The sequence below is a fragment of the Pogonomyrmex barbatus genome, unplaced genomic scaffold, assembly GCF_055798465.1.
Source record: "Pogonomyrmex barbatus isolate J1 unplaced genomic scaffold, ASM5579846v1 scaffold9, whole genome shotgun sequence".
Classification (NCBI taxonomy): Eukaryota; Metazoa; Arthropoda; class Insecta; order Hymenoptera; family Formicidae; genus Pogonomyrmex; species Pogonomyrmex barbatus.
In genome coordinates, this window is record NW_028297193.1 from 5,299,699 (window position 1) to 5,315,709 (window position 16,011).

The following is a 16,011-nucleotide window of genomic DNA, read 5'->3' on the forward strand; positions in this document are numbered from 1 at the left end:
GCTTTATTTTATAAACTCACGTGATCATATTTTTGTTGCGTAAATAATTTGTCATCTATGATAGAATCTATCGCTATGCTGTATTATTGTCGTAATTGTTTTGCACACGATCTACAGTGCGAGAGAAAAATGATAAAGCTAATATTTCTATCTATTTGTTAAAATCTATGCAATGAACATTCTATGTATTGTACGTTTTCTTAAAAGCAAAAAAACGTTCTTTAAAAAGTACGTTCTTTAAAAGCAAAAATCTCTATGAAATATTTACGTTTATAAAGTATTTCTAAAGTAAATATATCTATATAAAATATAACAGGATAGAAATATAACACATATCGTGTCTGTATGTATTTTTTATAAATACATTCTATAAAATTACATGTATAATATGTTAAATGTAAATATACTATATATATTTTTTTATAAGTATGTATAATATATTTATAAAAATATATATATAATTTATTTATATTTAATATATAATAATTATATATTAATAATAGATTTTATAAACATATGTATATATTTAACATAAATTAACGACTGCATTTCATAAAGATTCAGAATGTCTACTACTTGAAAATCTGAAAAACCTGAAATTATCAGGAAACTTGTTTATAACTTGAAAAATCAAAGAATTTTATTGATAATTATGAAGTTTTTTTTTAAATTGTTTTTTCTAATATTTTATTTTTATTTTATAATCAAAATTTTTTCAACTGAATTGTTAACGATAACAATGAACCCGCCCATTCTAAACATCAAAGCATATTGATTTTACGACTAATTCAATGTTCAGTCATTAACGACAACGATTTCGTATTATTATTATTTATTAATACTTTTATAAAAGTTAAATTTTATTGGTTACGCGTTATATAATTTTTTGCTTGTATATAATCTTTTGCTTTTGAAAATCAAATTTGAAGCTTTTACACGATATAAAATATTTATTTTTTAGTTCTTTTTTATAGTTTTTTAATGTTTCAAATTACTGAAACTTAAATAATTCTTAATTTTATTTTATGATTTATGTATTTTTATGAATGAAAAACATAATTGCCTAATGAATATATATTTATTATTAATAAGATATATTTACAAATACTTTTATTTGGAGTGCATTTTTTAACAAAATGCCTTGAAATCAGGGAATTTTTTTTCTTGAGTTTAAGTAGATACTCGGAAATTTCATTCAATGCACTTACTATTAAGAAAAAGTACGGTACATAGGCCAATATTATTAATTTTAAAAGACAAATAAACTCAGATTTATCGTCATTTTATTTCGCACTATATATAAATACGCCACCAAAGAAATCACACGACTAAAGCATCCGAGATCTGTTTCTCAAAGATCGCGAGTACATTCCAACAATCGCGTAATAAATCGTGTAGCTCGAATTATGCATAGCGCGAATATTTCAGAAAATCTCGTTTTTTTTTCTTTTTTTTTTCATACGCAGGGAGATATGACGTATGTTTGTACAAGGGAGTGATTTTTTTTCAATAAATTTTGACAATCTTTTGCATTATAATCTAACTATTTGACATATTCCACGCGATGTATGTGGATAATGTGATTTGAAAAAAATACAATAATGACGAAAAATTCACATAATATTAATGTACATGTAACTAGAAACGTTCCGATAATACTATCGGTGAAACTTAGATTTGTAAGACTATCGATCAAATATAACGCCTTGTTAGTATTTTCATGTGTATCATAAGACATATAAAATATTTGATAACTCACTTTAATAGACAATTTTGATTAAAGCTTCATTTTAATAGTCTTTTTTTGTTTCAAATGAAGAAAAAAGTTCAAGATTTAAGTTATTTTTTTATTAAGCATAATGTTAATATAATTAATAAACATGAATTAGAGGAAACGTCTTTGTACTTTATGCATGTAAAATGAAAAACATGTTTTGATAAAAAATTTCAGTTTATTTAAAGCAAATAATTATAATTTAAATTCAGTTTCAGCGCTTTATTAAACAAATAATAATACATTTGACGCAGTTATTTTTCAATTATATTATCAAGTGCTTCTATCATAGTTTCTGGCTTGTTTTAAAATCTTAACATATGGCATGCATTATATTCTGATGTTTGTAATGTCTCGAATTTGTTGTATAGCAACTTCAAATTGCTTCTAATAATTAAAGTCATTGATCCTTGACAATATAAGTATATCTGAAGATTAAAAATTTAATAATCGTGAATACACTTTAAAATGTACGCATTTCATCATAAGGTATAGTGCGTACCATGTGCTAAGATTTTAAAGAAGCCTTCGTATATCAGAACATATTTATTATCCTTGTATCTTTATAATTATTATATGACGATATTATGATATGAAATGGATATAACATGGTTGTATTATGATCGTTATCCATAATTATTATCCATAATTTGATAAATGACATGTCTTATATTCGACAAAGATAAATAGAGGATTTCTCCGAAGTGCCTTCGACGAAATCGATAAAACGAATGAAATGCGAATCAGATTCGCGCATTTGTTACTGGTGGTGTTTGCGAAACAATCTTTAAAAGATCGGTTACCTGAAAGCATTTAGGCGCTTATGATAGACAATAATTATCTAGAATTACTCCAGATAATAGATCGCGACCGCGAACGCGGGAATTAATTTTTCGCACGTATCTTACATAGCAGAAAGACTACCGTTGATTCGTTGATCATTGTTAACATTTATCATAGGATGGCATGTTGGCGATAGATTTAGACAGAAAGAGAGAGAGAGATTCGATTTTACCAAAATACATCTCTATATAATATATCTGTGTAATATATAGGAAGATTCACAAACGCGAGAGAAAAATTTACGTTACGTATCCGACAAAGTACAAAGATCCGTATTTCCCAATCACTTAACGCATTGTCTAAAGGTCGGATTCGGGCGAACGAGCGCGAACGAACACGAATTTACAACTTGTTTTAATGAATGTATATGAAATACTCAATATTCGATTATTAAAACGATTTGCTCATTCGCGTTCGTACGCGTTCCGTCTGACCTGGTTGCAGATAGCGTGAGAAAGATCAATAACAGCGACGCAATCAATTTTAAGATCGGAAAATATGATCAACACATTGTAAAGGGATCACTTGCACATTAACGCGAATTTACAAGCACTCCACGATGAGCTCGAACGCGTGAACGGATTGATCTTACGATCCTACAGATTGTTGTATCTATGCCTCTTATTTAATATAATAGTCTATGTAATGATTTATGATATTTACACATTCCACTTTCATTCCTTCCGTATTTTTTTCTTATATAACGTAGTATTTAACTTACACAACTTTCCAGGATCGATATGGGATCAAGCTGACTATCGCGCGAGACTATACTCATAGAATTATATAAATGTCTCTTCCATTTTTTATACACACATATATATATATATATATATATACACGTTTACACACAAACACACAAATATATAATATATATATATATATATATATATATATATATATATATATATATATATAGAAATATGTATATAGGTCGTCCACCAAATTATTGCGATTTCTTTCGTGTGCGGACTCTTTGATGTGTCTTAAGATTAAAATTATAATAAAATCAAGATACTTATTAATTTTTTAATTATCCAAGCAATCTAAATTTTCAGATCTAGCAGACGATAATAAAAATTAATATTTGATTTTTTTTTTTTTTTTTAGATAATGATGAAGTAAATCGTGTTTTCTAAACTAAGAATCTCGAGAGGGATTTAAAGTGCAATTTGTGAAAGGCAAAGCTGTTTCGCCGGAAAAAAAAAAAAGAGAAGGAAGAGAAGAGGTGGTCCAAACGAATTTTTGTCGGATGTGAAGATCTCTCTCGGATTGATCAGAGAATCCGCAGACGTCGAGAGAAATGGCAAGAGTTTTCGGGTGCACATGTGAACAGACACGTCGAGAGAAAGAGAGATGCTAAGAAAGGGAACGAAAGTAATGTCGAGAGTCGGCGCGCGTCCGGCCGCGGGACGCACGCCGTCAGTATTTTTGATATCAGTATTTGCGAACGCGCTCGCGTCTCTACCTGCCTGCCTGCGGGGATGATGCAGGATACACCCTGCGCATCTCTACCCATAGCTCTTAAACCATGATCCACATCATGGATGCCGATCCGATTTGGCGGAGTTTTGTCCGCCACCGCGGAGTCGATCGGCCGAGATCGACCTCGTTATTCCGAGAAATTCTTGTTACCGAATCCTTATTACTTAATATTTAAGTTACATACACAAGTTTTATACATTTTCTCGCCAACTTTTCCGTCTCTCTTTTTAGTCTTCGTTTAGGGTTTTAAGCGTATCGGGCAAAAAGGGGGCGATTTGAAACCATACCGCAACGCCTTCCCCCTTCGTTGCGCCTTCGTATTTTTTAATATTTAATTCCATACTTCTAGTGCTATCTTCCTTTTTCTTTTCTTTTTATTTGGAAGGTTGATTAAGCGGAAGAATATCTATCATAATGGTATCTTTTACATTAATTAATATTATAATATTATTAATATTATTAATAAAGAAATATTCTTTATTCCGGGTTATTTTTTAAAATCGGAGTTCTTCATTTTTACCTAAAACTTACCTCTCACTTCTTTTTATTAGCGATTAATATTTTATATGTGAACCTTTCCAATTAATTGATAATTTTATTATACAATTTAAGATAAAGTCAATTAGAAAATTTAAAAACTTTTGACTTGTTCTTAAAACAAATTACAGAATTTATGAAAAATAAAATTAATCAACTGCTAAAAATAATTTTCTTTATGCAGAATTTTTTCTAAGAAATCTTTTCATTGTATTGTCTCTTTTATATCAAATAAAATATTTTTTTTACAATAAGTACGTATCAAAATATTTCACACTACCGTTAAAAAATATGGAGAATGGATAAAATGTTGGAAAATGGATAAATGTTAAATGGGATGTGCCAATTTGTGGTCGTCAAATATTAGGCAGCGAGTAGACTTTGTTCCTTAAGTAATTTCTGCGCTTATTCTTTCCCAATTCACTCAAATTTATGAACTTGCAAATCGCAGGATGTCTCCGCGTGTGACTGTCTTTCCTAAGTGGCAATTAGCGTTTTAATTGATGTCAATCTAACCGATGAATTTTTGTGTTTTCAGCAATCTACCAGCAATGCGCCAGCGTCCAAATGTATCCGTGCGACACCTGCGACAGGCAGTACCGAAGAATCATCTCCTTGCAACGTCACAAGAGACTCGAATGCGGCAAGGAGGCACAGTTTGAATGTGCGATATGCCATGCAAAGTTCAAGCACAAGCACAGCCTGCTAAGGCATTACAACGTACACGTGTTCGACAATCACATGTTCAAGAATTCACTCGCAAACAAGAGGGACTCCGATTGACAGGCAAAACAACATCAGAGGCTCGTGAAAGAAGAACTGCAAAAGCAACTATTTCTGCGGGGTAGCAAAAATTTTCGAATTGTTGAACAATTTCGAGGACAGAACACGGCAGAGTTATAAAATTAATGCATTATTCTGAATTAATTTAAATATTCACGTGGATCTAATTGTAGAAATAGAAAAATTCCTTATATTTTTATCTTTATTATTCCTTATGTCTTATTTTTTTTTTAAATGCTAAAAAATTTTGTGGAGCTCATGATAAATTGAATGTTATATTTAAGCTGAATGTTATATATGCGTCATTTCAAACTGATTACTCGAGTTTCTTGCTTCTGTATTTATTTGCAGTATTTTTTTAAAACAAGTTTAGAAATACTTTTAATATTTCTAATACTTCCTTTTTGGAGTTTAAATAATAAATTTTTTGTGATAAAGAAATTATAATTAATATAATATAATTATTTTAATAATAAATGCCAAATAATAGCGCATGAAATGGTTCCTAAGAATGTTGTATTTTAGTTGTTGCAATAATAATAGACAGCAAATTTAACTAAATATTAACTATTATATTTATTGGCGGTATTTGAATGTAATCGAAAAATATAATCTGGAGAGACCTCTGCCTCTTAAACTTATCGAATTTTATTACCGAGAAAGATATATATTACGAGAAGGACAAGCGTAATGCAATTCTCTTTTTGCTTTCCAATATATTTCTTTCTTGGAGCCACGATTTTAAACAATTAAATTCAAAATAACAATTGTTCAATATTGAAACATATTGAAAAAGATTATTCAGATAAATAGAATATTACAATCTTAAATATTGCGCATATATCAATCCTAATCAGAGAATAACCCTAAAATGATGATTGCAACATGATTTGAAGTTGTATTTAATTTCAATATAATAAAAGTTTTCAAGTTTTTCTTATTAATATTTAATTTTGATAATTAGAAATAATTTGTGCGAATGTTTTCAATGTACAATAAACAATATTCATTCTATTTTCTTGGAAAATATATTCTTTCATGTTTTTTGTTGGATTATTATTATGTACATCTTTTAAAGTGTATAACAAATAGTCATTATATAATCTTTCTGCACCGTATTACCTTTTCATTGTATTTTATGTCATCACATTTTATTTTTGTCATCGACGAAAAATTGCAATGATAATATAAACATTGTTAATAAATAAATAAGTGTTATTTTTTGTGTAATATTTGTTCGACGATATATTTCGTTGAAATAATTTCAAGACACCGAAACTTTCCATTGAATCCTACGATTACAAAAATTATACACAAGTTAATTCTTAATCAAATCGTAAACACTGGAAATATACTGATAATCGAATAAAAAAGTTAGAAATTGACATTTATAATTTGGCCGTTATTATATTTCGTAGTTTTTTATGGCATATCTGATCTGTTTGAAATTTTATTTACATATTTCACAATACATAATTTATCATTAATTATTGTGTTTCTCTTTCAGCACATCATCAAATTATACTACATTGGTGAAAGTGAAATCTGTTTCCGTGTATCTTGCGATTTTTTCGCAAGTAAGGAAAAAATTCACTCAATATAACAGTTTTATATTCGAATATAAGCGACAAATATTTTGTAGGATCAAAAAGAATTTTAACGTGAACAGACATACATGAATTTCCTGTTCAAATGCATCAATAGGCAATGTTACAGAAGAGAACATCGTTGAAACTATAAACCTAATTGATAATTGATTCATGTTACATTAGGAAATGATCTGGATGAAGTCAAAAAGTATTTAAATTGAGAATAATTTATGCATTATGAGAAGCTTTTATAAGAATTTTTTTGTAAAACATTCTTATCTGGATTTGTCGAAAAGAATTCTATTATATTCTCGTCCCAATTATTCTTTTTATTTAATTTTTATTTCGTATACTTTTACCTTGTGATCTTGATATTTTTTATTTTTTATTAAAAAAATGGTCTTTTATTTATAGTTAAAGATTATATAAATTTTTTAAATAATTATATACACTAAAAGTACAGAAGTATAAGTACAGAAGTTATTGGATATATGATTTTCTTAGTTATATTTCCAGCGCACCTTTTTCTTATTATTTAACATTTTATCGTTATTAACGTAATTAATATAATAATAAGATTCTAATATTGTAAAGTTGCGCGTTTTATATTTTAGGCTTAATTGTTTTAATCAGGAAAGAATATTTGATTTTGTACATAATTATTGTAAACTCAGTGTATTTGTTTTACATAACTTATATATGTCGTCTGTCGTCGATTAATAGTCTACTGTAATTTTTAACAATATTATAGTTGTTTAGTGAAATAAAGGATGGGGTGCGAGTAGAAGTGATTCCTTAGAAACGATTTGTGTAAAACACATTGTTAACAATCATTAACAATCATATTTTATTTTTCGTATATTTCCACAGATTATTATCGTAGAGGCAACTTGGGCTCTTCCTCGTTCGCGAGGTACAACTGCGAAACCTGTGGCAAAACTTACAGAACTTGGGGTTCATTGAAGTATCATCGGAATATGGAATGTAGAAAGGAACCTAACTTTGTTTGCACCTTCTGCAGCTATAGATCTCATAGAAAAAGCAATCTGCGGAGACACATGCAGGTGCATTATCGCTTCGTCAAGTGAGACTGCATTGGTGTAGAGTACTGTATCTATCCTATATACCGAAATAAAAATTAGGTCTTGTTTTCGCAACACGCTCATTTCATTTCCTTATCCCGTATTCTCTCCTATTTATGTGATGATATTAATTATGGGACATTTTCAAATTTATATAAAAAAATAGTAAATTTCTAGAGAAACATTATCGTTTATTCACAATTATAATATTTTATTCATAGAATTTGACTCCTCCTATATGGTTTTGTTATTCATGTTATTTACTTTACTTGTCATTTATTTATATTAAAATTAAAATTTTATATCATGTCTGAAGGCAAGTAACTTTTTTTGGACTGGATTTCTTATAGCTCAACGTATCTTTTATACTTGGAAAACAATTGAACACTAGTTCATCTATTTTCGATTTTTTCAGGTATGCAGTTTGGTTCCCGCAACACAAAGATCACACCATACCAATGTAAACTGTGCTTGAAGTACTTCAAGTCACGTGGCTCACTTTTCAACCATCGTCGAATTTGTGGGAAGACTTACAAGAGGTTTCAATGCGCTTGTTGCACCTATCGTTCTCATCAGAAAACGAACGTTCTTCGGCACATCTCTAGACGACATCCGGAAGTGCCTAACAAGATATGGGCAGTTTTACGAGTTGTTCCCGATAATTGAAAAACTAATCGAAAGAAATAATCCATATAATTAATGGTAAAATAATTTTTCAACATAAATACATTAACTCATCATATCATATTCGAGGAAGTAATCCTCGTATAAAAATAATTAAATCTATATCATCTCTGCGTTTTAAAAATAAAAAGAAACCTTTTAAAGATTGATCCGATAAAATTAATAAATTAAACAGAAGAATTAAATATCAATGAATGTGTGTGTGTGTGTGTGTGTGTGTGTGTGTGTGTGTGTGTGTGTGTGGTGTATGTGTGTGTGTGTGTGTGTGTGTGTGTGTGTGTGTGTAATATGGGCGAGTTTATTCATTCATTGAATTTTTTAATTCCTTTGCAATTTGTTAATCTTATTGATTTTTGTCAATCTTTATAACTTTACTGAGGCTTTTTGAAAATATAAAATATTTAAATAAATATAAGTAAATGTAAAAGATAATATATATATAAAATTAATAAACAGGAAAATACATTTTCAGATATACAGGAAAATACAGATCTTATACTCGATAATAAAAATTACCGATCTTATTATTCGATATTAAATTTAATATTAAAAATTATAAATTAACACGGAAATTTTGATGATAAAATTATATAATTGTCAATGACAAGACTTAAAATATAATTAATCTTTTGTTTGTAAGTGAGACTCTTGAAGTGAGACAATTGAATCCGGTTTTAAAATCATAATTGATAAATATTAAGATGATTAAAAAGATGCTTTTGAATTCCTTTATAAAGAAAATTGATACTAAATATTGAAACACAAAAAGATATCAACTATCTTATATATTGTAAAATTATAATATTATAAAACATAATTTACATTAATATCGATAACAGTTATTTACATTTAGAAGCAAAACGTTTGTCTCTATCAATTGATGTCTTAAAAAAAATTGATTTAAAATAAATAATTGATTTAAAATAAATAAAGCAACGAGTAAACAAAAATTGAATGTGTTTATAGTGATACATATTTATAGCGATTATTTTTTTAAATTATTATCAAGTTTATTAAACATATAAAATAGAAATTGTCCAAAAACTCAGTATTGTTAATATTAATAGAATTAAGAGAGAGAAAATTCTATTTTTTTTTATTTTTTAATTATTACTCCATGAATTATTTATGATATGAATTTTTTATGACAATTAACTTTGACATCAAGGATTTTACAATTTTTTGCAATTAAAAATGTGATTATATTATATGTGAAAATATTTGTTAACTGAATATTTAGACAGATCTAGTTTAATATTATTTTTGTAATAGTATCTTATATTACAAAAATAATATATCAACAAAATAACAAAAATGTTATATTATCTTTGAATTTAATTTTTTTTATTTCTTTTATTTTGGTGTATTGCAATTTTTGTAATTTTAAATAATTATTATTAATTGTTAATTAATTTTTCTTTTTATGTGTCTTAATAAACTTGCTGAGTTTATTTAAGCATCTCTAAGTCACTATATATTCGAATTTATTTATTGCTGATAATAACATTTTTTTATATATAAAAAAGTTATAAATTTTTTTTAATTCTTTTGGTTTATTTGTCATGTTCTTTACATCATCTTAATATTTAGTTTAGTATTAAATAATCTTTTTAAGCTAATGTTTATTTTATATAATGTTAATGCTAGAGGATAGCTGTTGTTCTAATAAAATGTTTATGCAAAGTTTGATAGGTTTTTTTATAAAATTTCGGATTCAGAGTAAACTATTCTGCAAATTAAACTCTAAAAATAGTTTCTATTTTGCCTAATGGATCATGTGACAAGTATAAAAGATAAATGCTTGAAAATGTATTTTTGTGAAATCAATTTAAGACAGCGGTTATCTTTATATTTAAGAGTAGGCGATTGTGATAATTATTATTAATTAATTATTAATAAGAATATGTGTAATTTTATTAGTTGGAGCAGCTAAGACTATCATCGATATAGTATATGAAAAAAGAGAGATTAAACTTGAACTAATTTCAAAACTCTCAACTTTAGATCTTCCTTGACGATATCAACAATAAAGGACAGGCTCTAGTGGAGCTGTCATAAATTTGTAAATGGTGTAAAATGGTGTAAAAAAGATACAAGATGATATGAAATCCAGCTGAAACAAAATCATCCAACAGTATATTTGTAATTTTTTAAATATATAATTGTTTTTTGTATCATCAATTACAAAACTTAGAAGAATTTATATAAGATTTATTTTTGTATAATGTAAAATTTATATTTGTATAAGATGAGTTTATGTCGAAAGATAGTCGAAAGAAGTTAGTTATTTTTTTTTTCCAAAAACAGAACGAATATATAAAAACTATTGTTAACAATTGATCAATCGTTTATATATATTTTCCGATATTGTTTCATATAAAAGAGTTACTAAAGGAGTTAATAAAGAGTTGTCAACTAAAGAAATAATAATTCAAAATGCTTTTTGTTCTATGTATGGATTTTTTGTTTTGTAACAGGCTGCCGTTATCAAAGTCATGTAAAGAATAATATTTTATTATGTAGCTTTTGCTGAAACATTTTTTTTTAGAATGTTACTTAAATTTTTTTTATGTTTAGTTTTTATTGATAATGATTTAAGTATTTTTATCATTTAATAACTGTCAAATTTATTAACATGTTCATCTCCATTATCATGATCGCCACAATATTTTTTTGTCAATAATATTGATTTAAATATCGAAACCAATTTTTTATTTATAATATTTTTATGTATTTGTCTATTAAGAAATTGATTTAACTGTGAAATGATTGATTTATAAATGTTTCTTTTATTTTTAATATCTGATAATAAGTCTACGTTTTATAGCTGAATTATGCTCGCTATACTTGAAATGAAATACATATTTGAACTTGAAGTAAGAAAATTGTAATACAATCCAATGTAATAATATAGACCTAATGCTGCTTTTGATATTTTTGATGGACTTATGTATGCATTTTTTTAACTTATTGGAAACAAAAATCTTTGCTAAGTTATAGTAAGTTAGACATAAATTTTATTTGCAATGTCTGTTTTTGATAGATGTACGAATCTAATTATCATTAGTATAATCAAATGGCTCTATAGTTTTATATATGAGATTTCTTGAGGCTATAAGATCGATTCAGAGGCAAATATGTATGCGATAAATACATTTAAGTACATACATTAATTACATCTTTCATGTAAGCAAACAAATAAAAATTATTAAATGGCCTTATCGTAATTGGAAAAGAACATATCTAAAATTTTTATAAATTTTTATTATCGATGAAGAAAAAATTGATTATAATGCTGTAATGCAGTAAAATTGTTTGTATTCGCTGATAAAAAAACCAATTGTGAACTTCTTTTTGTTTACATATTTATTTTGTGCATATTAATAAGTTTCTCTTAAATTATTTTACGAGATTTTCATTTACGATAATTATTCGAATTATTGAAATTGATAAGATATTTATAGTTAATTTAAGATTTTTTTTCCTGAGCATGTTTATCCTCTCGATATGTTAAGTCTATTCTAAATCTTTTCCACAACTTTTGTCCTAATAAAAATAAAAAATCCCTGCAATCTCAAAATTATATCTTTGGATTACGAAAATTTTTCCAAAAATTGCGGTATTTATAGCGAGCGTTTAAAATCCGAATTTAGTTTAGTCCTTTGGTTTGGAATTAAAAATACACCCACAGATTTCTGAATGATATTTCAGGACTTATTGAGGATGAACACGAGTCGCATGTTCGATTTCAGCCTCGGCACGGAGCCTCACGCGCGACAGTAGAACCGATCTAAAGCTATTTCTTCTCCCATTTGCAGATATGGTGAAGTTCAAGAGCCTGATAGAGCTGCTAGATGAATCCACGGATCTGCCTATGCAAGCGCAAGAGAAATCGATGCTGCCGTTCGCGGAACTCAAAATACCAAAAGCTTGGAATTATGTCAACAAGTCGCAAGGCCGATTCGCCTGCTCCAAATGCGGCCGTTCTTATATGAGGAAGGATTCGCTGCAACGTCACGAGCATTGGGAATGCGGCAAGGAACCACAGTTCAAATGTCCATACTGCCCTCAACGTTGCAAACGCAAGGCACATTGGCAACGCCATATACGTCGTCAGCACCAAGACAAAGAGGGTCTGGGTCAATTGAATCTCTCTTCCAACGCGCCACGAATAGAGATTGATTGAACTCGATCGATTCAATGCCGGGATGCGAGATGATTTCTCTCAACGTCGAAATAAGAAAAGAATGTCAAGATTATCCGTTTGACGTTCAGCAAAAAAGGAAAATATATAGTGCATGATATTTTTTTAATTATTTCTTAACAGCTTAGCTCTATCACGGAGATATTCTTGAAACGATAAAAATTTGATTTTTTTTACGCTTACAACAATTTTATAATTACTCAAGTATTGGGGAACATTTTGAAATAAAAGATAAATCAAAATCTTATCAAAATAAAATTTTACAATATAATACTTCTTAAAATTTTTTATATTGATAAAATTTTATTTCAAATAACGAAGCATCTTAAAAAAACTTTAAATATTAATAGGATAAATGATTATATAATGATATAATGATTTATCTTTTTCAAAACGTTGGAACGGTATTATAACTGCTTCATGTGTTTTTTTTATTAGCGTTATTAAACGTTAAGAAATATTCAAACATTTTTACCAATCAAGATTTATATATTATTTAAGATAGTAAGTAAAAATCTTAAAAACAGCAGAAAGAGACACTATATTTAGTGTGCATATATTTTATACTATTACAGACATGATGATGTACATATATCTTTAAAGATATTTATATATATATATATATATATATATAAGTGTATAAAGATATAAATATATCATCATGTGTGTATATATATACATGTGTGTGTCTTTATATTTTTTTTTATCTGTACATAAACTCGTTGATGAAGACTTACTATTTAATACACTCATTAGAAATTAAGATTAAAGCGAGTTTTATGTACAGAAAATAATTTTTGGTTGATATGTTATAACTTTGCACCTGAAAGAGAATTTGACTGATTTTATTAGTCAATCAAAAATAATTGGTCAATGTTTAATAATGTACTTTTTTTTTACTTCGTAAGATTCAATTGAATAATTTTCTTAAAAGGTCTATTAATTTACAGTATTCTTCATGTCTTTCAAATCCTTACGGAGCAAAGTGCCTTATCAACACGTAAAGTACATAATTAATTATTAAAATAATAAGTGCCACTTAAGATAGAAATTTCCTTTGCGCCTGTGGTTTCTTTCTAATAATAAATGAAGAAAAAAAAAATAATGATCAAAAGAAAAAGAATAAAAAATAAATTTATTTTAAATTGTAGGAATTAATTTTAGATTATATATAATTATTATATATAATTTTAGATTATAAATAAGTATTTATAAATTTATAAATAACGCGATATTTTTTTACGGAATGTAATGAGCAAACTTTTAAGACTGATGATGTTACGCAACAAATAAGGCATGCTATCTGACTGATATATTACATGTATATTCTCTGATTAATTTGACTGATTATATAATTTAAGTGAGCGAAGAATGATTTCGTAATCATTCATGATATTTGCTGTGTGTGTTTAAAGAAAATAAACTTATACAAACATCACATCGAGATATCCTAATCCATCTCATCGTCAACTATCAGCGTTTCTTTCATTTCTAGGAATGACGAATAAAAGAATACGATTGATAAAAAAAGTTGTATCTTGTTCAGCATTCAATCATCAACTAATTTGTAATTTTAGCTATCTTATAAATTTTGTAAGTCTTAAAAGTTTTTATAATATTTATCCTAGGTTAATTAGCGACATGAAAATTTAGATATTTACAATTTAGATATTTACAATTATTAATTTATTAATTTAGATATTTACAATTATATTTAAAAAAAAAAGACAATAAATCCCGCAAATAATTTTTATTTGCACATAAAATGAAATGAAATGTGATTATCGGTTGTCTTATCTATATTGGCGACTGCAATGTTGTTGCATTTGGCATGAATTTATATTCACAAGAAGAAATGAATCGTTAGGATCAGGGAAAGTTCAACGAATTATGAAAAAAATTAAGCAAACTCTAATAGTTGTAGTCACCAAATTACAAGTATCTTTTCTCTGTAAATAATCTTCGGTCTTATCTTCGGTTGGTTTAAGCATCGTTGCGAGAGCTACTTAAGCAATTGAGTATACCCTTGGCATCTCTTATCTCTTTCTCCTGCCTTCTCCACCTGTGCGACATCAGGGGAGTAGCATGCGCACTAACCTTTTTCGAGTCTTGTATATAGAAATGCCACTTACGTATCGAACTTTCATCGCTTGTGCATCGAAAGGAACATTCACCGTTCGGCGAGGGTCGAATTCGAAGCTCTACAGAAGAGCAGAAACTGTCTTGAACGTTCTGTTCAGCCTCGGATCTGTGAATGTTGCTTTCGTAACATGCAGTTACCGCTCCTTCCTCGTATGCGAAGCTCATAACTAGCTGCTTGGGGCTCGAAAGTAGGGACACGAAGAACACGCATATTTTCCTTCTATACTCTTGACGAGTGATCAACAAACCGATGCACCTGCGGATTGAGGATGAGTCGCGAGGCTCGCAAGGATTCCGCAGCGAACCCCGAGCGTGGCTCCTCTTCGAGATGGCTTTCTTTCTAGGACACGCCGGGCGATGCCCATTCGCTCTCGACGACGCATCCTCGATCTACTCTCTCCCTCCGAATTATTTCTTAAAACACATACGTGAACGAGGGTCCACCGGAGAGAGGGTACGAGAGAGAACGAGGGAAACGGGGGAGAAATGGGTGTGTGTATGTGTGTGGAACGTACGAACGACGTCGAAGAGGCACGTCGAGGTACCGGATCAGCGAGCCACCGATACCCGTCGTAAAAATCGCCAATGTCCTCTAGCCACTAAGCCTCTAATTTTTAAGCCGAGAGCGGGGGAACGACGGTCGGGTACTGTGTGTCGGCCGCGTTTCCCATTCGAGCGCTTTGGAAATAAAAGATTCCGCCTCAATCGATTACGCGATTCTCGCGCGGGACACATACTAATAAAGCCGGGGATCTTGTGTTCCAGCCGAGGACCTGAGCATCACCGGTCTTAAGTGGGCGGCGGCCTGGCAGCGATGGACCGTACCGTCGATCATGTGGCGAACCGGAGCGACCTTAGGCAAAGGCCTGGGCTCCGGCTCGTCCAACC

The 16,011-nt window shown here is 29.0% G+C and overlaps 1 protein-coding gene across 10 annotated transcripts in view; it reads left to right on the forward strand.

The window, feature by feature from the left end:
- The window catches only part of LOC105429033 (uncharacterized), a 222,470-nt gene that overhangs the window by 143,593 nt on the left and 62,866 nt on the right, over window positions 1-16,011 (forward strand). Inside the window, exon 7 of one of the 10 annotated variants that reach the window (XM_089084973.1) lies at window positions 5,178-6,637. The exons of the other annotated variants lie outside the window; for them this stretch is intronic. Within the exon in view, the coding sequence (XP_088941099.1) occupies window positions 5,178-5,422 (245 nt within the window). The 3' untranslated portion in view covers window positions 5,423-6,637. Of the gene's footprint in view, window positions 1-5,177; window positions 6,638-16,011 lie in introns of those variants that run through there. 10 annotated transcript variants of the gene reach the window in all.